The 21,472-nt window shown below is 39.1% G+C and overlaps 1 protein-coding gene across 1 annotated transcript in view; it reads right to left on the bottom strand.

The window, feature by feature from the left end:
* The window catches only part of ME1 (malic enzyme 1), a 190,553-nt gene that overhangs the window by 2,257 nt on the left and 166,824 nt on the right, over nt 1-21,472 (bottom strand). The window contains exons 10-13 of the mRNA XM_060616066.3: nt 15,193-15,298; nt 13,679-13,821; nt 10,762-10,935; nt 3,320-3,418 (exon numbers count right to left, since the gene is read on the bottom strand). Of these exons, the coding sequence (XP_060472049.3) occupies nt 3,320-3,418; nt 10,762-10,935; nt 13,679-13,821; nt 15,193-15,298 (522 nt within the window). The remainder of the gene's footprint in view (nt 1-3,319; nt 3,419-10,761; nt 10,936-13,678; nt 13,822-15,192; nt 15,299-21,472) is intronic.

Here is a 21,472-nt window from a genome sequence, read left to right on the forward strand (position 1 = left end):
ATACTTTTCCTAACCTTACCTGGGTTGATGTGGTTGCATATTATGTTTTTATCCTTTTCTTTAACAAACAAACACCCTTTGTCTCCCAGTTCCCACAAGGCAATTTCAAACCTTCCTCTGTCGTAACTGCATTTGACTCATCACTGTACTGAGAACATTCCAGCTACTCAGCAAAAACAGTCTCAATTTCCCCTTCCATCAACTCAAGTGAACTCCTCTACATCTTCAAACATTCACTCTTCCCTTACTTTGAGAAGAATGGATTCTCCCACTTGTCAAAATTAATCACTCTATACGTACTCTTTAATTCACTCCAGTTGTAAAAAAAAAAAAAAAAGCAATCGCTAGGAGCTATCTGTATAATAGAGTTATTTGGATAAGTCTGATTTTGAAGAAGATTGGAATGATTAAGTATTTCTTCTCAATGAAAAATTACGCATTGTGAAAAATTATGGTTACAAAGACTGTGCCATATTATGGAGAAATATTCATTAAAAACACACAGAACAAATGTATATACCATGATTATGACAATATTAGCAAAGATAGCAAGCAAATGAAAAAAAGACTGGAGGCAAACACACCAAAATAATAAAACTGCTTATGTTAGAAAAATAGAGTATTGGATAGTTTCTTCTGTATTTCCCAAAGTGCCTATAATGTGGTATTATAGCTTTTTTTGAGGTATAATTGACTAATTGCAAAATCCCAACATTTTAAGTGCACAATGAAATTATTTTTGTCAGTTCGCAGAGTTGTGCAACTGTTACCAAATCCACTTTTAGAACATTTCCATCACCCCAGAGACCCCTTGTGCCTGTTTGCAGTAGTTGTACTATTTTTATAACAAAACACATTATTTCATTCCTGACACAGACTGTGTGAAAGTTCACTCCTCTTTCTGGTCCCAGGACACACCGCTGTGTCAGTGACCACCCCCCCCCCCCCGCCCCCCGCCATGAAGCCTCCACCCTCAATGCTAGAGTCTGCAAGAGCAGTTTGTTCTCTGTTGCTTTCCTAATTCTCCCCAGTAACTTCTGGCTACTGAAATTGCTTTTGTAAAAGGTCCTGCTAACTCTGTACATACTAAAAGTTCACCTGTTTTTCTCACCAGGATATCGCTCTTCCACCCCCATCCTGACACTGTGTCTTGTCTAGTTTCTGACATGTTGCTCAGTTCTGAGTCTCATCTTAAAGTCCTAACTTCCCTTCACTGGCTTCTTACCTCTGTGTTCTGGACAGAGTAACAAACCATCTTCCATCCTTAGTTCTCACCTGCCATACTTGCTGTCCTGGTAGCTCCAAAAACTCCTGGCATTTCCCCCATTACCACATGGAAAATAGTTCCCACATCTTTATATTTAGTGTCTCTTTAAGTTTCAACAATTTCTATCAACTTGCTGGAGTTGTATGAATTCTATGTGAATGTGCCCTGAAACTTCAAACTTGCAGGTCACCTACACTATCTTCCTCCCTCAACTTGATTCTTTGTTCTGATTTCCCAGTTTCTGTCTCAGCACTTGATTTTCCCATGATTCTAGGTAGAATATCCGAGTCTTTATGAACTTCCCTGAGGTCCTCTGCTTTTGTATTTTCTCCTCTAATCATAAGCTAACACCTTTTCATTTATGTTTATTTTTGAGAGAGAGAAAGACAGAGTGAGAGCAGGGGAGGGGCGGAGAGACAGAGAGATGCAGAATCCAAAGCAGGCTCCAGGCTCTGAGCTGTCAGCACAAAGCCCAATGTGGGACTTGAACTCACGAACCTTGAGATCATGACCTGAGCTGAAGTCGGATGCTTAACGGACACCAGGCGCCCAGGCGCCCCAACACCTTTTCGCTTAAATCTTCACAATGAACTTAACATAATAATGTGCTGTTCGGTGTATTAACAATTCAAATTAGTTAAAAACTAGGAGATATAAAATAGTAGAAGATAAAAAGATACTCTTTCATGAATAGGTAATCAAGCAGATTATCTAAAGTTTTTTTGAAGGATTACTTGGGTTTTGAAGCATATGCCCTCAATCAATAAGGCATATAATGATACATGAATCCTAAATATGGTACTGTTTTGGTAAATTTGCTAATAGTCTTTATTTTCAACCAAAAAACAATATTTCCCCTGAGGGGATACTTGGCAATGTCTGGAGACATTTTCGGTTCTCATAACTGGGCAGAGGCTGCTGACATCTGGTGGGTAGAGGCCAGGTATGCTTAGCATTCTATAATGCCAAGATAACCCCACAACCAAGAGTTATCCAGCCAATATGTGCACAGTGCTGCGGCTGAGAAACCCTAGTTTACATCTGTAACATATAAACATAAACCATTATGGGCTGACCTATGTCACCCAAAATTCATATGCACTAACCCCCAGTACTTCAGAGTGTGATAATGTTTGGAGACAGGGACTTTAAAGAAGTAATTAAGTTAAAAATGAGGCTGTTTGGGTGGGCCCTAATCCAAACTGACTAGTGTTCTTATAAGAAGGGCAAATTTGGACACCCCAGGAGAGCCAAGGATGTTTGTGCACAAAGAAAGACCACGTGAGGACACAGTGAGAAAGCAGTCATCTACAAGCTAAGGAAGGAGCCCTCCAAGGAAATCAGGCCTTCTACCCCTTAATCTTAGATTTCCAGCCCCCAGAACTGTGAGAAATAGATTTCTGTTGTTTGAGCCACCCAGTCTGTGGTATTTTGCTACAGCAGCCCTAAGAGGCTAATATAATTATATTGTAAAAAAAGTCAATTTCTCTCTCATCTTAATTACAGAAAATTTCTCTGTCTTTAGGTTCTTCTTGGCTAATTGTTTCATTAGCTCATCTGCCACCCCAACAGCTTTGAGTTCCTTGCCCTCATTGTTTAGCCCTCTGCCCAATATTATCAATTGTGATCTTTAAGATGCTATACATCATAGAAACATAGACAAGACAAGTGATTCAAATGATTCTAAATGTTACTCTACCGTATCTGCAATATTTTGGTGACAACACAACTGAAATATGGAAAACAATAAGTTAAAAAAGGTGAAATAGGAGAAACCTAACTGAAAGGGAATCCTACTAACTTATTTAGATTATGGGACAGGTAAAGAATGATAGGGAAATCAATGATTCACCCCAATTCTTCCATTCCTAGGGATGAAGTGTAGTTCCTAAGCTCTGCTAAAGCACTGTGTCTCATTTCTCTGATTTCTGACAAAATAAGTTGATACAGATATACATTTCAAGGAAGTGAAGTGATTTTTAGTGGCTAAAAGTGCATATTTAGCAATAGAAGGAATTAAAAATAATAAGACTTGAAAAAGAGTGGTTTTACCTTTGCTGCAATTTTCAGAGAAACATCTCTAATGGTGTCCAAAGGAGGATAAAGCCGTCCCTCTTCCAAGTGTTTATCTGATACTTGCTGGGCTATAACCTTTCAAAATAAGAAAGACAAATATGTTTTTACTTCACACCATACAATGTGATGGTTATGAGGATACCTAGGTGAATGATCACATATGGTCATATATGGAAGCAGGGCACATTAATGTGATCACCTAATATTGTCTTTCCCTTTGTCGATGGGAAAACTGAGTCCAGAAGACTTGGTGACTGGTGGGATCCCACCATTAGTAAAGATGGGAACAGAATCTGCACTGCCTCTTACTCCAGTTCCTTTTCTACTGTGCCATGAAATGCTGGAAGCTTTTCCATCCAATGTGCCTGAGGAACAGGGGAGAGAGGGGCGAGGAAGGCAGAGGAGGATGACAGAAGTGATGGACAAGGACCCTGAGAGTACAGGAGGGAAGGGATCCAAGGCTGATCACACTGCTTCTCCTAGCTCACATATTCTGGCACAAGAGGTACAGCACGGGACTGAGAGAGCCACTTTGGAGTCACATTGCAAGTAGGGTTTCAATTTATCCAGATTCTGGATTCTCTGAATCACCCAACTGGTCTCAGCATTTGCTGTTCCCAGACCATTCCCCATTTCTAAATTAAATGACATATACTTAAGAATTTGCTAAGAGTGTAGATCTTATGGTAAGTGTTCTTATCTCCCTCTCTCAATCTCTCTCTCTCTCTCTCTCTCACACACACACACATACACACAAAGAGAGTAGGAAAGAGCATTTGGCAATGATAGACATATTTATGGCATGTATTTTGGTGATCAAGTTGTGTGATTAAGTATGTACAGCTTTTTGTATGTCAATCATACCTCAGTAAAGTATTTTTTTTAATGAGACAGATTGACACTACATGCCTCCTGATGTGATGCACTGAGAAGGATGCAATCATTAGGCATTTAGTACTCCTAACAAAACCGCATAACTTGAATTCAATCATGAGGAAACAATCAGATAAACCCAAAGTGGGGAACATTGTAAAAACCAACTGGCCTGTATGCTCCAAAATGTCAGTGCCATAAAGGAAAGACTGAAATATTCTTGCAGATTAAAGGATTAGTCTAGAGGCTATAAAGGCCTTTTCTAATGGATAATTGGTGAAATTTGAATTCGGGCTGTGCATTAGATAATAATATTCTATCAGTGTTAAAGTTCCTGAATTGAAAATGGTACAGAGATCACATAAAAAAATGTCCTGAAATATCTAGGGGTAAAGGGACATGATACTGTAAGTTGCTCTCAAGCGGTTCAACAATAAAGTTCTATATGCTAAGTTATTTGCTGAACCTTCTGGGGCACAGAGGTAGGCTCAGCAATTGTGAAGTTCCCTCCGGCTCTAAGACTTTGATTAGGTATTTCAGTGTGGCAAGTCTAAAGCAGTATGTGGCTGGCTCTATTATTTAACAGACCTGAGGGTGAAGACAGGAAGTAAAAAATCTTCCTCATTTGAAACATTTTGCATAAGCAAACACGTATTTTTCACTATCTCTTAATATGTAAGATTTTTAAATCATGAAATTATTTCTGCAATTGTTTTATTGCCATCAGCAAATATGAAAGACACTGAGCAAGTATAACACCAAGAGAGGATAAAAAGCAGTTCCTGCCCTTGAGAAAGTTAGAAGTTAGTGAGGAAGAAAAAGGGAATACTGAAAGAGAGGACAGCCTAGGTCAAAGGTGAAATGTGAGTGTTAAGAAATCCAGAAGTACAGTGGAGACAGCTTAGTCATGGGACTGAAGGAGAGCTAGGAGTCAGACAAAAGGGAAGGGGTGGGCACTCCAGAAAGAAGACAGATTCAGACCAAAGGCAGAGATGTATGAGCTGGACTCAGTGATCCCCAGTGTCCTGATCTGGGGGAGCAGAGGGGGATCTGAATAGAGAATAAGGATTGGAGCACTGTCAATGCCAAATTAAGGAATTTTGGTTAAATTCTATGGGTGACTGAGGATATTCTGAACAAGGATATTTAGGCAGGAGTGTGGGGTGGGGGGAGAGCAGGATGAAGTTACTAGTACAACTGCTATTTGATTAATATTACATTACATATTATGCAAAATATATAATTATAATTACAGAAAGCTGATCACAAAGAATTTTATAATAAAGACATTGTTCAGTCCTTTATTTCTTGCCTTTATAACAGGATGTTGAGCAAAACTTTTCCTTGGCCCTAGAATTGGTGATCAGGGCCCCCAACACTAGAAGAAATGGAATTAAGTGTTCCACATTATAATGAAGCCACCAAATACGTGAGGACTGCCACGTCCCTCAGAACCTAAGAGGGGGTGGAATCAGCCCTGCCAGCCCCACAACCACAGCCACCCCTTTTCAGAAGGCTGCAATGGGGAGAATCAGGGAGAGTCACTAGAACCATAGTCTGGCCTAGTGGGTAATGCAGTGGCTTCTCTCCCCCTCTTCTTCTTGCACACTGCCCTCTCTTGAAAGCATGAGGTGCCCTCAGGGAGAGTTTGGCATTCTATTGCTCACTTAGCCTGAGCAGTTACAGACAAGTTTATGTAAGCAGAGGTGAAGAGGATGGGAAAGGAGAATCAGATAGAAAGGGTTGGGGGGGGGGGGGGTTGCTTGGAGAGGAGCCTGTATCCCCAGAAGGCATGAGCTTCCAAGCCAAGTTACCACTGCAGAGGAGGATCTCACAAGCTGAGCAAGGGGAGAAGGCTGAACTGGAGCCAGATCTCTCATGTTATGCCACAGAGGGCCCCAAAGGGTCCTCTAAACTCTTGTACACATACCCCATGAGAAAGCCAGATATGGGCTCCTGCCTCAGATGGTTCAATGGCCTAAAAAAGTGGAGAGTTAATAAAAGACATATTTGGGGTGCTTGGATGGATGGCTGAGTGGGTCAAATGTCTGATTCTTGACTTTGACTGAGGTCATAATCCCAGGATCGTGGGATAGAGCCCTGTGTTGGGCTCTGCACTAGGCATGGAACCTGCATAGGATTCTCTCTCCCTCTCCCTCTACCCCTGTCCCCTGTTCATATGCTCTCTAAAAAAAGGAAAGGGAAGGGAAGGGAAGGGAAGGGAAGGGAAGGGAAGGGAAGGGAAGGAAAGGAAAGGAAAGGAAAGGAAAGGAAAGGAAAGGAAAGGAAAGGAAAGGAAAGGAAAAGGAAAGGACATGTTTGTCCTTTTCCATACCCTTCCTTTCTGTTTCCAACACATTTGAAGAAATAGGCCTTGATAAGAAGGGGGAGGAGGTGTTCAGAGCCCAGACATACTCTTTTCCCTGAGCCCCTCAAGATGCTGGAATGGGAGAATAATAAAAGAGAAGGGGCTCTCAGCCAGCTGCTGCGGCAGGCCTCTTGTACTGAAGGAACAAGAGATGATATCTGAATTGGATACTGATTCTGAACGGAACAGATGTTTAATTATTGTTCACTGATGTATTCCCCAGCACCCAGAATAATGAGTAGCACATAGCAGGTATTAATCAATACTTGTTAAGAGAATGGGTGAATTGAAATGGAATTAAAAGTTACTGAGATGCCATTAAGAGAAAGAAAAGAAAGACTTGATGGAGAATTATTCAAAGCAGTGATTGTCAGGAAAAATAAAACCATTTTATGTTGATGCCCCATTGAATTTAGGCTGCTTACAAAATCCTGTTACTTCTTGCTGTTCTGCAAAGGATCTGTAGCAGATTCAAATCATCGGCATCTCTTAGATGTTAAAGCAAAAACCTGTATAGGTATCTAGTACTGTTATTTAACTGGACAGAGAAAAAATGAGTAGCACAATGTCGAATGGATATAACAGCATGGTGGTTGAAAGCTCAGGCTGTGATGTGATGTAGGTCTATATTCAAATTCTAACTGCAATAATTACTGTTTGTTTGAATTGGGGCAAATTAATTAACCTTCCTAAGCCTAGTTTTCCCTTTGGCGATAGAAGACTACTAACAATTCCTAATTCATGAGATTAAACAAAATAAATGCCAGTAAGGAATTTACCACATTGTCTGAGAAAGTAAATGTTCGGTATGTTTTAGCTATTTCACTTTTTGCTTAATGTTTATTTATTTCGAGAGAGCATGCATGCTTGCACACGCATACTCGTGCACACACACAAGCGGATGGGGGAGGGGCACAGGGAGAGATAAAGAGAGAATCCCAAGCAGGCTCCACACTCAGCACAGAGCCTGATATAGGGTTCAGTCTCACCACCATGAGATCATGACCTGAGAGGATATCAAGAGTAAGACGCTCAACCGACTGAGCCCAGGTTGAGCCCTCTTAGCTATTTCACTTTTAAAAGAACAGAGGGGCAGTCACCATGGCAGAATGGAAGTAAAATAGCTTTGGGGGCCAGATCTAGCTCTACAATATGAAAGCTAGTAAGCTTTTTGAGGTGGAGGCAAGTTCTATAACCAATCAACTGCAAATTATTTCTATGAGATAATAGGTATACCGTTCCTCTCACCATTGGGGTCCAGCATCGTTGCTTCTTGTCTAGAATGTTGCACAATATCATTTTAAAGAGACTGGGGACAGTAAGAAGATGGCTGAGTAAATTAGAATCAGTCTGAATCTTTGCTCTCCACGTATGCCTGTCACACAGAGAGAGAACCGAGACACCATAGAACAGAGCCAAGTAGCAAACACGTGACCAGGGGAGCCTCATGTTAGGAATTGAATCACTAACATGGAAGGGATTGACCTGGGGGAAAAGGGGAGAGTATACAAGAGTCTTAACGTTGCTCTCACCTATTACCTCATTCACTCAAAAACTCTTTGCTGCTTTTGATATGCCACTGGTGTCTCTCTAACTACACTGTGTCCGCTTTCAAATGATCTGTCTTCGTTTCATTTTGGCAATGTTACAGCAGCTGGATTTTCAGTTATCCAGTGACTTCAATGAATCAAAGTTTCCTCCAGATGCTGTTGTCTGTGGTGACCATCTCTAGTGTCCTCCACACAGACCTCAGAAAGGGGTAGGGTGAGGCAGATGAGAGAACACAGAGCAGGTGGTTCAGGAGGAACGGGATAAGGACAGGCAGCCAGACACGCCTCTCAGATGTGGACAGGAGGCGAGGAGTATGTTCCCAGGAGGGCTGACCTAAGGGAGCACTAAGTGCTCTTAGCAGAGGTTCAGAAGGTTGTGAGGGTACCAGGAAAGCCAGAATCCTCTTTGTTGTAACAGCATGGTGGTTGAAAGCTCGGGCTGTGATGTGAGGTAGGTCTATGTTCAAATTCTAACTGCAATAATTACTATTTGGTTGAATTTAGGCAAATTAATTAACCTTCCTAAGCCTAATTTTCTCAAGATGAGCCATGGTAGTCACCAAAGGATTCAAGCATGAGGTGGGGAGTGAAGTTAACAGAAGGAGAGGCTTAGATAGGTGAATAGTTCTCAGAGTTTTCCAGGCAGGATAATAGAGCAGTTATACAGGTGTGTGCCTGCATGTTGTGTTTGAAGCTTTGGGATGAGGGAGAATGAAAGAATGACAGGCTTGTAAGCTTTGGTGTCTACTTAGAAAGGAGTTATCACTAAATGCAATGCAAATACTGAGGGTGAAGGAAGGTGAAAAGTATGGTTTTATGCATTTTGTGTTTAAGGAAAAAGCAACTGGAGACACGTTACAAGATGAGACTAGAGACACAGATTTGGCCACTTTTAGACTTAAGATAATGGAACCCAGAGAATGGATGAAATCTCTGAAAGCATAAGAAAAAGGGGGAAAAAGTTACAACAACAACAACAAAATGAATGCTAGAAAAAAGCTCTTAGTTAAAAGGGACACGGAAAGAAGACAAAGTAAACAATGAGGTGGTGTGAAAAACAAGAAATGTTGTGTTGAAGCCTAAGAGAAAACGAGTGGAAAGGCCAGAAGAGGTAGCCAGAGAGATCACTAGCTACAAGAAGGGCACTGCTGACATTACATTTTCTTTTTTCTTCAAAGTTTTTTGATAGTATTTATTACTTTGCCTGGATGGCAAATGGAAGGATTTTTTTTTTTCATGGAGTTTGTCACTAGATGGTGCTGGAGTTATTTAGGAAAGCAAACATGGGCTACATTGAGTAGAAGATCTCCCCCCCCCCCCTTTGATGTGTCTGTTATGTAGAACAATAATTATATTTTTCTTAATGTGTGAACAGCTTTGATAAGCTCTCTTAGTGAGCAGATATCTACTTATGTGTAACAAGATTTTAGGAGGTAAAGAAACTCTAGGACACCAGCTGCGATGCTTCTACTGCAAGGAAGACAAAGAAAAGAGCAGGACATTACAGCTTCGATATCTGTTCTCACAGAATGATGCCAGGCACTAAACACTGGGATTATACTCCTTGGACCACAACAATAACAGAAGACTCCATCTATATTCTCCGAGTTCCTCTTCAAAACAGAAAGCATAGTATGTTCGTAAGCTGAAAATATCTGAATTTTAATCAACTTTTATTTGGTTCAGTTCAGTTACCATGTTGTACAGTGGTCTCATTTTAGAAGAAATTCACTCAAATCTCTCATCCGTGAACTGCATCCTGCTCAAACAAGGTATCAACCAGATGAACATTCTGATTATCAAAAGCTCATGATTTTACAAATATGTGCCAAATCACTGTATCGTCCCCCTGAAGTGTGGGGAGGAAAGGGAACTGATGGGAACCTGAAGTTTATGGTACGTCTTGTGCCATAAGTAATAAAGTCTTTGTCTCCAACCTAAGGGTTTTGGGTCTTTTGCCAGCATCCATGAAACTGTGGCAGGCTAACTCATTAGCGTGCAACTAAGGTAAGGTTTCAGATCCTTCACTTCTTAAGAACAGCTCACCAGTCCCTACTGGGTCTGTTGCGTGATGTTCGGAGAATCTTTCCTGAAGGCCCACACTCAAACCCACATGTGTCCTTTTAATGAGTTCAAAAACACTAATTCCCTGTTATAATTTTCTTTCTGCTTAAAATATTAGAGTAGTTTCTGTTTTCTGCCCTGTACCCTCAAGGATACACACTTCTTCACTATACCAAATCAGACTTTCATTTTAAACCTTCAAAATGCTGTTATTTAGGAAAGTTTGGAGAAACATTGGCCGCTTCATTATGATTTGGAAACAGTATTTTCAATTGTGTCACTACTGTCACAGAATTTGATTGGAAGTATGAAGACGAAAATGAGTTCCTTGTAAGAGATCAGAACAGTTTTTTTACTGGCTACTGAAAAATAGTCTTTTACTCGTGACTCCAATGTGAACCTGCTACCAACCCCTTATTCTCCACTAGGAGAGATTTTTTTCTTCTTCGGACTTTGTACCTTATAGGGAGTGAGCTGAGATGCTATATAAATAAATAAATCATTAACCCACATGGAGCTCATCTGGTGTTTTACAGCCTTGGTGAACACAGAGTTTACAATACCTCAGCAGTTGTGAGAAAAATCTCATCTGTGATATGTCTCAGTCCACAAGCCACAACACCAAGAGCGATTCCAGGAAACACATAGGAATTGTTTCCTTGGCCAGGATATAGGGTCCGTCCATCTGGAAGAGTGACTGGATCAAAAGGACTGCCACTGGCAAAAATTGCACGCCCCTACAACACAGACACACAACTAACTTTAAAAAGAAGCATGGTATTTTAAAAGAAATGTATCATAACAGAACTACCCCACAGAGTACTGAGCATTTAGAAAGAAGACTAATTTTCATTAACCCTCTAATAAGTCTGGGCAAGCTTTTATGATGTTGGCAGTAAGTTCTGGAGTGGGTGATTACTACTACTTTCTGCCTCCCTCTCTACTCCTCAGAGAAGTGTGTAAAGCACAGGAAACCCAAGACCACCACTCTATTCACTGCAGTGGTCCAACCCAGAAGCCTATCAACCATTTCTATATGGGGTTCAGATAACAGACTTCTGAAGCTGGAAAAAATGATAGGTTAACATTAGAGTATTGGAAAGTATGACATTTTAGGTTAGAGTTTAGGAATCTACACAGTTTTCTTTAATTTTTTAAAAATGTTTATTTTTGAGAGAGAGAAAGAGAGAGCACAAGCCAGGGAGGAACAGAGAGAGACACAGAATCTGAAGCAGGCTCCAGTATCTGAACTGTCAGCACAGAGCCTAACTTGGGGTACAAACTCACAAACCTCGATATCATGACCTGAACCAAAGTCAGAGGCTTAACCAACTGAGCCACCCAGGCATCCCTACAAGAAACTTTCTAACGTAACTTAATTATTTTATATATATACATATATGTATACACACATATATTTAAGAAAAAGACCTGCAACATGATATATAAGCTCATTTATCTCCCTCCCTGTTTTCACTTCCTACCTATTGTTTTATAATCATCATATTTTAAGGAGAACAGCATTCAGTAAATGACAGCTAAACATTCTTGTGTACATGGAGTGTTAATATGGAGAAGAAAATCTCTTCATACTATTTCTGGATTATAGTTTTTCATGCTTCAATAATCTTCCTGTATTTCTATTTTTAACCTTTCCTGACAACCTTTCCCTTGTGCCTAAAGCAGCAGAGACTCATCCAGCACAGACAGACCTTTGCCTGTTCTGTATCCTTTAGCTAAACCAGTGTTTAAGTTTTCAGCCTCAAAATGACTTTCAATTTTATACCCTTTTTTTTTTTTTTAACAACATAGAACATCATGCAAGATGATTAAGAAAGAGTTTAGGTCATTTATATCAGACACATTCAAATTTAAAAACACAATTACGGGGCACCTGGGTGGCTCAGTTGGTTAAGTGTCCAACTTCAGCTCAGGTCATGATCTCATGGTTTGTGGGTTCGAGCCCCGCATTGGGCTCTGTGCTGACAGCTCAGAGCCTGGAGCCTGCCTCAGATTCTGTGTCTCCCTTCCTCTATGCCCCTCCCCCACTCATGCTCTGTCTCTCTCAAAAATAAATAAACATTAAAAATTTTTTTAAAATTTAAAAACACAATTATACAAATTTGGCTAATTGTGTTTATTTCTATTACCGGTGAGTCTATAAACTCTTGACACCTATTGAGATATATGACAAAATAACTACAAAACCACTTATTTATTATTTGTCTACTATGCTAAAATTTTATCATTTGTGCACCATGCTACAATTTTATTGCTCAAAGGGTTTTTTTTTCTTCCCCTTTTAAAAATTTAAGGACTACTGAAGGATGTCAGGCAAATTTCCCAATCTGCAGATGGGCTGAAAATTAAAATTATTGAGGACATTGATGCCATCCCAAATTAAGAGAGATAGACAATGGAGTGGCTCCTTGCCAACATTTCATTAATTCTAGTAATGAGCATTTAAGGTTATACTATTAAGGAAGTAAAGCCATCAGTTTCTGATTTGTGCAGAGTGACCTAACTTTGTGTCATATTTGCCTTTTCTAGTGCATTTTGGATTTCTTTCCAAAATAAAAGTGTTAGATATATATGATTCAACCTGTTTCGTTATAATGACATTTTCAAGTCTTTGAAGGGAAAAAAGGCTATTGACAACCTATCAGTCAAATATATGTTAATACAAACACAGCATAAAATAAGCCACTTTTTTGGAAACAGTAAAGTGTTGAAGCTTCAAGGACTTCTATCCCAAACTGGCTAGATGTCAAAATAGCTGCCCAAATGTACCACCCATGGCATCAAAATCCAAACCCAGGATTTAGCAAAACAAAAATAAGACTGAGGTTTTATATGGTATGCTTCAACGTTCAGAAATAGCTAGTTAAAAGTTATTTTAATAAGCATCTAGCATCCTTTTTAGCTTTTATATTTAAGTGTTAAATGCTTCCAAATCACTTGAAAAAATTATCAATAAACTTTACAAAGTTTGTTTTACTGAAGAGGAGGATTTACACAACAACATTCTAGAAGAGGAAACAATTCTAAACCCCTCTGACCTATTCACTTTTCTTTCTTTTTTTTTAATTTTTATTTTTTTTAACGTTTATTCATTTTTGAGACAGAGAGAGACAGAGCATGAATGGGGGAAGGTCAGAGAGAGAGGGAGACACAGAATCTGAAACAGGCTCCAGGCTCTGAGCTGTCAGCAGAGCCTGACGCAGGGCTCGAACTCACGGACCGCAAGATCATGACCTGAGCCGAAGTCGGATGCCCAAACAACTGAGCCACCCAGGCACCCCTATTCACTTTTCTTTCAGTCTTGGTTTAACTTTTAAATTAAGTAGTAAGAATCTTACATATCCTTGGTTCCTCCATAATGATTAAGAATTAGAGTATTAAAATATCAGACACTGTGTCAGCACTGGCAGAGCTGGGGACTGGAGGGGGGCGGGGAGACAAGTTACACTTTTGCTTTACCTTGGTTAGTTTATAGCACTGCTCTGCAGTACATTCTGCTTTGCTAGTTGGATTACTCAATGCAAAAATAATAGGTCGGTCATTGAAGGCAGCCATGTCCTTGAGAATTTGTTCTGAGAATGCACCACCAATCGCAGCAACTCCTGAGGTAGAAATGAGAAACCAGTGAATAGACTATCAGCGGTTAGTGAAGTAAGACGTCCATGCCCTCAAGACAATGAGACAGGTCAGGTCACTTTCTGATAGACCCTAAACAAAATATAGAAGATCTGCATCAACAGTGACAGAAAGAGATACGTTTGTTAATGCCAACAACCTTTAGGGTTACAAATCTCCAAGTATCTATACAAAACAACACAGATCTAACATTTGGCTCATAATACACCGAATCAGTGATCAAACCACTAGGTATTTTGATGACAGACACTGATGTCAGGAAATTAAAATGTGCCTAATATATATTATCTCTCTATAAATAATTCTAGGAGTATATTCCAGTCTCTCAGGTTATAAAGTAATTATTTTTTATAAACCAGTGCTAACACTTAAGACAACCATCCAATTCAATTGTAAAACTGCAGTATCACTCACTGAAAGAATCCTGACAAAGGATAAAGCAATTAGCATGATGGAAATGGAGAAAAATCCTGATACAATGTATTTTGTAAAAAACAAGGCTTATTATAGTTTCTGTGATGGAGTATTTGTTTTTGTTACGATTATCATCATTGTTCTCAATACTGTCATGTTTACAAGAACTTCCAGGAGTGGATTATGATACAAAGTAAGAACTGACATTCTATACACACAAAATAAGGTACGAAGTTTCATACCCTCCTCTGAGTTTTTTTAACCACATTAAATTTGACTATATTAAACATCATATGTGCACACGCACTGTGTAAGCACTGTGTTAAGTGCTATGAGGAATATAGATGTGGTCTCCCTGTCTTCAGGGAGGGTCTAGTAGTTAGTGCAGTATTTCTCAACCTCTGGGATATGAACATTGTGGGTCGGATAATTCTTTGTGTGGGGGGGAAGGGGTGCTTTCCTGTGCACTGTAGGGTGTTGAATACCATCTCCAGTCTCTACCCACTAGATGTCAGTGGCCCTGACCACCCCTCCCCCAACCCTTTCCAAAGTTGTAATAACCAAAAACATCTCCAGACATTGCCAAATGTTTCTTTGGGGGCAAAGTCACTCCCATTTGAGAACCAGTGTGTATCTGGAGCAATCAAGCCTGGGAAAGTGCTGAATCTGCCAAGGATTGACAGGTTGACAGAGTCAGCAGAGGGGGCTACACACTTCAGCTGATAGGACTGAGAACACAGTACGAAATTTACAAATCTGAGTGTCCGTGGGGTACTGTTGATTCAGTGAATGTGTAATTTTGTTTGTGAGTTCCAAAGGTCAACATTTCAAAAAGCTAAATTATGCCTCAAAAATCAATTAAGAAAATGAATCAGGCCAAAATGGGGTTGGGTTGGGTTTATGGGAAAGAGGGAGAAGTTTACCTATGAGGGCAGTTGGTTTTATTTCTTGAACAATGGCTTCTAGGTTCTTCATTTCTTCATGTTCATGGGCAAATTCCTTCTTCTCTTGTGTTAAGGCAGCACGTCCCTAAGTAAGGCAAATAAAAAGAAATGTTAAATCTGCCAACCATTTGTGAGCCAATGAAATTTCAGAATATTACACATATTACGAGTATTTGTGCTTAACATTTTTGTGTATCATGTATTACACCTGTTCTTAAATTCTCTTCTCTAATTATTGGAGTATTCTTTCATTCAATCTTTCAACAAATACTTATTTCTCAATATTCTAGGCAATGGGGATGAGCAGTGAGCAAACAAGTCTTTCCCTTTCTTAAATATTATTTAATATTAAAATCCTAACTCTACAGACATTTATGAGAAACTGGAACTAATAAATGACAGTGCAAAATGTCATTTAAATGAAGATATCATTTACTAAACATTATTTGTATTAAATGTGTCTTAGAATGCAGAGTTGGCTTTAGTCACAACACTCCCAATTCATGTACCACTGAGTAAAAATTGAACTCGAGGTCATATTTATACCATAGCTTGATTTTCTAAATAAGTACTAGCTTTGAATATTTTTATGTTAATGTTTTGACTATCAATGTGTCATGTGTTATCTAGGAAACATCTAATTATAACTTTCTAGCTGCAAATTTTTTTACGTTTATGTATTTTTTGAGAGAGAGGAAAGGAGCACGCATGCACGAGCAAGGGAAGGGCAGAGAGAGTGGGAAACAGAGAATCCCAAGTGGGCTCGGCACTGACAGCAGACAGCCCGATGTGGGGCTCAAACTCACGAACCGCGAGATCATGACCTGAGCAGAGATCGACACTCAACTGACCGAGCCACCCAGGTGCCCCTCTAGCTGCAAATTTTTTATCTTGACTTAAAGTAATAAATCACTGCCTAATATTATATGGTACTTTGACTTACAAGTTGTTTTCACATATTTCATATGATCCCCTCAACAATTTTAAGAAGTAAGGCAAGTAATTAGAGTCATTTCACATGAGGCAACAGAGGCTCAGAGATATTAAAGGACTTGCCCAAGGAAGGCCCTCGAACTCAGTCCTTCCAATAATACAGCATGGTACAGTCCTGGAGAAAAAGGTTTACAAATGGTATAGGTCAGGTTGTTTACAAATTGTTGCTCTAAAGATGGTACAATTTTCTTGCTTTAAAAGGTTATTATCATTTTATTTCCATTTTTAAAATACTGTACATGTGAATTACAGATCACTTGCAGCATATGAACCTATTTGCTGCACTCGCTTCCTCATCTGTAAAATAAAGATGGTAAGTTCTACCTTAAAGACGATGTGGTAATAAATATACAAAGGAGCAATACTCAGCCATAAAAAAAATGAGGTTTTTCCCTTTGTGACCTGGATGGACTTAGAGGGTATTATGTTGAGTGAAGTAAGTCAGACACAGAAAGACAAATACCATATGATTTCATTTATATGTGGAATTGAAAAAACAAAACAAATGAACAAACAAAAAAGCAGGAAGAGACCCACAGATACAGAGAACAAAGTGATGGTTGCCAGAGGGGAGGAGGGAGGGACAAAATGGGTGAAGGGGACCGGGGGTAGAGGATCGCAGCTATGAAATGAATAAATCAGGGATGAAAGGTACCACATAGGAATTATAGTCAATGGTATCGTAATAGTGTTGTATGGTGACAGATGTTAGCCACACCTGTGGTGAGCACACAGCACAGTCTAGTTGATGAATCACTATGTTGTACACCTAAAACTAATGTAACACCGTGTGCCAACTATACCTCAACAGAAAGAAAAAAATCAGGGAGGGAGGGAAAAAAAGAAAAAGGAAGAAAGAAAGAATTTCTACCTCATCAGGTTGTTTACAAATTAAATCAAACAATACATCTAAAGTACTTAGGATTGTGCAAATTTTCTTAATGTTTATTTATTTGCTTTTGAGAGAGGGAGAGAGAGAGAGAGCAGGGGCGGGGGGGGGGGGGGGGGGGGGAGGAGAGACAGAATCCCAAGCAAGCTCCACCCTGTCAGTGCAGAGCCCGATGCAGGGCTCAAACTGTGATCATGACCTGAGCTGAAATCAAGAGTTGGAGACTCAACCAACCTAGCCACTCAGGCACCCCAGGATTGTGCCAGTTTTAAACAATAGCTTAACATTAGCTGTTGTAATTAAAATTATTGTGAGGAAGAAAAAAAGTCATAATACCAACAGCTATAATTTTGGTATATTTTCTTAGTCTTCTGTAAAGTGCTGTTTCTATATTATTGTTTTCTATTATGAGCAGGATATTAGAGTGAATAGCTTCCTAAGAATAGAATTTACTGTTAGTCACTTCTGCATTCTAAAAAGTTATTTATCCTACCTTTTCTTCTGAGACACTGTGAAAAATAATCTTAACACTAAATAGAAAAGATACCTGTATGCCATGTTCACTGCAGTGTTATTTACAAGAGCCAAGACATGGAAGCAACCTGAGTGTCCATGAATAGATGGATGAATGGATTAAAAACAAGACACACACACACACACACACACACACACACACACACACTATTATTCAGCCACAAAAAATGATGAAATATCGCCATTTGCAACAACATGGATGGACCTTGAGGGCACTATGCCAAGTGAGATAAGTCAGACAAAGAAAGATAAATACCATATGATTTCATTTATATGTAGAAACTAAAAAAGGAACCAAAAAAAAAAAAAAAAAAAAAAGCCTGAACTTACAGATTCAGAGAAAAGATTGGCGGTTGCCAGAGGTGAGGAGTTGGGAGACAGAGGGCAAAATGGGTGAAGGTGGTCAAAAGGTACAAACTTCCAGTTACAAAATAAGTAAGTCCTGGGGATAATGTATGGCTTGGCAACTATAGTTAATACTGTATTGTATACTTGAAAGTTTTTAAGGGAATAGATCTTAAAAGTTCTTATCACAAGAAAAAAACATTTGTAACTATGTGTGATGATAAGTGTTAACTAGAGTTACTGTGGTGATCATTTTGGAATATACACAAGTTTTGCATCATTACGCTGTATACCTAAAACTGACACAAACTTATACATCAATTATATATCGAGAAAAAATCTTATTTCACTCAGAATCAAATTTGAAGATTACTATTTCATATTCCTTACTAGTCTCCAGTTATATTAAATTGAGTATATTAGACCATATTCTTATTCATCTTCTTTATGAAGAAAAAGTCAAAAATCATATAAATTCAGTTGCCACTTTTATCAATAAAACCTATCTATTATCATAGGTTTTTTTAAAATTAGTCATGGGTCTAACAAGTAGTTTATGCAAACCTAGACTGATTCCATGAGTAAACACTGTATTTATGAGACAAGATTTTTTTAAATTGCTATTTAATAATACAAAGAAATCTATGACAACACTGAAATGTTTACAACTCTCACCAAATTGGGGGGAGGAGCTACCTGGTAGCATCCTCCTCCCCTCTCTTATCTTCTCAGCCAGGAAGTCTATTTCATTTACATATCTCAATTATGGAGATTAATAAAACGTTATCCTAGTATATAAACAAAAGCTAGGCCAATGATAATTTATTAGTCACAAATGAAAGAAACAGAAGCCTTGGAGTACCACAGAATTTCCTCTAAATATTTTGATAATTAAGACTTTGATTTAGGCCCCAATTCCTCAGCATCCATTTCCTGTGTCAATGTTCTTTGCAACGTAACTTGACAGTTCCTTCCACAAAAAGAAGTTATACTTTCCCACCCCTTCTCTTTGGACTTGAATATGTGATTCTCTTTGGTCAATAAAATGTACGCTGACATGAAAGTGTGCCAACCTTAGGCCTTAAGAGTAACTGGTGTTTCTGCTCATTCTCTTGTGCCTTTGCCATTTGTGCTTTAACGTGCATAACCTGGGTAGCCTGATGGTCCACTGAAGATGAGAACCTTGTGAAAAAGACCTGGACCCAAACTACAGCTTAGAGCCACCCCGCCAACATCATCAGAGCTGCTCCACCTGACCCTCAGGTGTGTGAGAAATAAATCATTATTGCTGTATGTCACTGAGATATTGTAGCTTTTGATAACTCAGCAATAGCTGGGTGATACAGAGGATAATTTAAATTTTGATTATATATTCCATCATTTCTTTTTACTCATTATTACTATTTGCTGCTTTGGGAATAAGAGGTTCCTTTCCCTGAAATGATTTAATGAAAAGAATGCTTTTGCAATCCTCAATGCTCTTATTACTGCTTAGTTATGTGGCAAAAAAAAAAAAAAAATCTTGCATTATTGGAAAAGAATGAAAAATTCTGGTTTTTGGGTAGGAATAAGAATTTGGAACCATTTGATGGTTACAGTATTTAACTATCTAAATTATTTCTAAACTATTTCTGGAAGTAGTATGAGCTAAAATTCACAACTATTTTTGTTCTCACTACAGTGAAATTTCTAGAACAGGTATTCAATAAAGTTGCAGCTTGGTGAGACATATTTCCTGGGAATAATAACTTTTAGCTTCCAACATAAACACAACAGCATTTTGGCTTGTTGCTCTTTCCCAGAAATGCATATACTCAATATCAAATATAAAGGCAAGATGTTAGACTAACATCTACCTGAGGCTCTTATGGCAAATACCACAGAACTCTAAATTGCTTCTAGTGTGGCTTCCTGTACACTTGAGGTTAAAGGGCTAAACTATATCTTGAAGTTTGAGTTTCTACTTCTGACACAGCAGTCACCACGCTGACATACCTTCGTAGGACCTTGAAGGAGAAAACGCACATCCTGAAGTAGAAGCCATGTGGCTCTTCTGGAAGCGTGTGGTAGTGCTTGTTTGTTTTTAGGCAAAAGCAGTGGTCTCTAGTATCTAGCCTACCACACACAGGTGTGCTGAGTAATGGTGGTGGTGGCAGCCACCATATTTGGCAGCTTCCTGTCTGTGGCTAAGACACTGATTCTTGAGTCCACAGCCTCAGCAGTTCCTTGCTAATGCAGATGTGTATTACAACTACTCCTGAACATTTGGCCCTGTGTCTACTTCTTCTAAGGTTTGGAGATTTGCATTTCAGAATGTTTTTATGGACAAGAGAACTTGTTTAACGTGTGCTAGGTTCCCTAACAGAGAAAGAGATCTCAGGGTATTTATTCACCTGTTCCAAAATAGCTAGAGTCACCTCAATGCAATGCTATGTAATCTTGAGGGCTACTGAGAAGATGCGTAACTCTTAGAGTAAACAACATGTCACAGGGTTTGCTTTCTGGTCTTTTCGATTTTCCACCAGACAAAGTATAAGTATTATGCAAATACAATTCAATAAATTTACTATAGTGTCTGAAAATGTCATATTACTTTTATATCCAAATTCTGAAATTCTTTTCATGCCATGGTAGAGAATTCTAATTGTCCATCAATATTCATGCTCTCCTTTTTAAATTTTAATTTATTTTTTTTTAAGTTTATTTATTTATCTTTGTAATCTCTACACCTAGTGTGGGGCTCGAACTCATGATCTGGAGATCAAGAGTCACATGCTCTTCTGACTGAGCCAGCCAGGCACTTCATGCTATCCTTTAAAAAAAATTACATTACCGTGAAAACACAGTATGAAATTTTAAATTTTTAAGTGTACAATCTCTTTTTTGAAACTTTTTTCATTCGTTCCTTTTTAATGATAAGATTTTCCAGTTTTAGCCAACCACATTGTTCCCCAGGTGGAGACTGTATTTCTTAGCCTCCTTGCAACGTAGAGTGGCATGAGACTATCTCTGTTGGAAAGGGTGGAGTGGAAGTGAGGTGTGCACCTTCTGATGCAGCACACCCCCCCCCAACCCTGGTCCATTCCCCACCCTCTCTCCCCAGTGGCTGTGATGGCGACACCTGGAAAGCTTCTTTGCTTTCCCAGAGATAGATGATGGACACAGAGATGACTCTGTTCTGCCCACCTCTATCCTATCAGATGACAAATACATTTTAACTTGTTTGGGTTAACATATTTTGGGGTCTCCTTGGAGAGCAATTTAACCTAAAATCGAACTAATACATATCTTTAGGCTAGTAGTCTCTTCATTTTGTATCTGAAAATAGTACACACACCATCAGGAGGAAACTTTGCCTTGAGAAGCCCTTATCTTCTGGGAAGGCCAATGACCAAACATTAAAACCAAGAAAGTGTCTATATGGTTTTTAAAAAGTTTTACTTATTTTTGAGAGAGAGAGAGAAAACCCAAGTGGGGGAGGGGGAGTGAGAGAAAGGG

Source organism: Panthera onca, chromosome B2 (assembly GCF_046562875.1).
Source record: "Panthera onca isolate mPanOnc1 chromosome B2, mPanOnc1 haplotype 2, whole genome shotgun sequence".
Lineage (NCBI taxonomy): Eukaryota > Metazoa > Chordata > Mammalia > Carnivora > Felidae > Panthera > Panthera onca.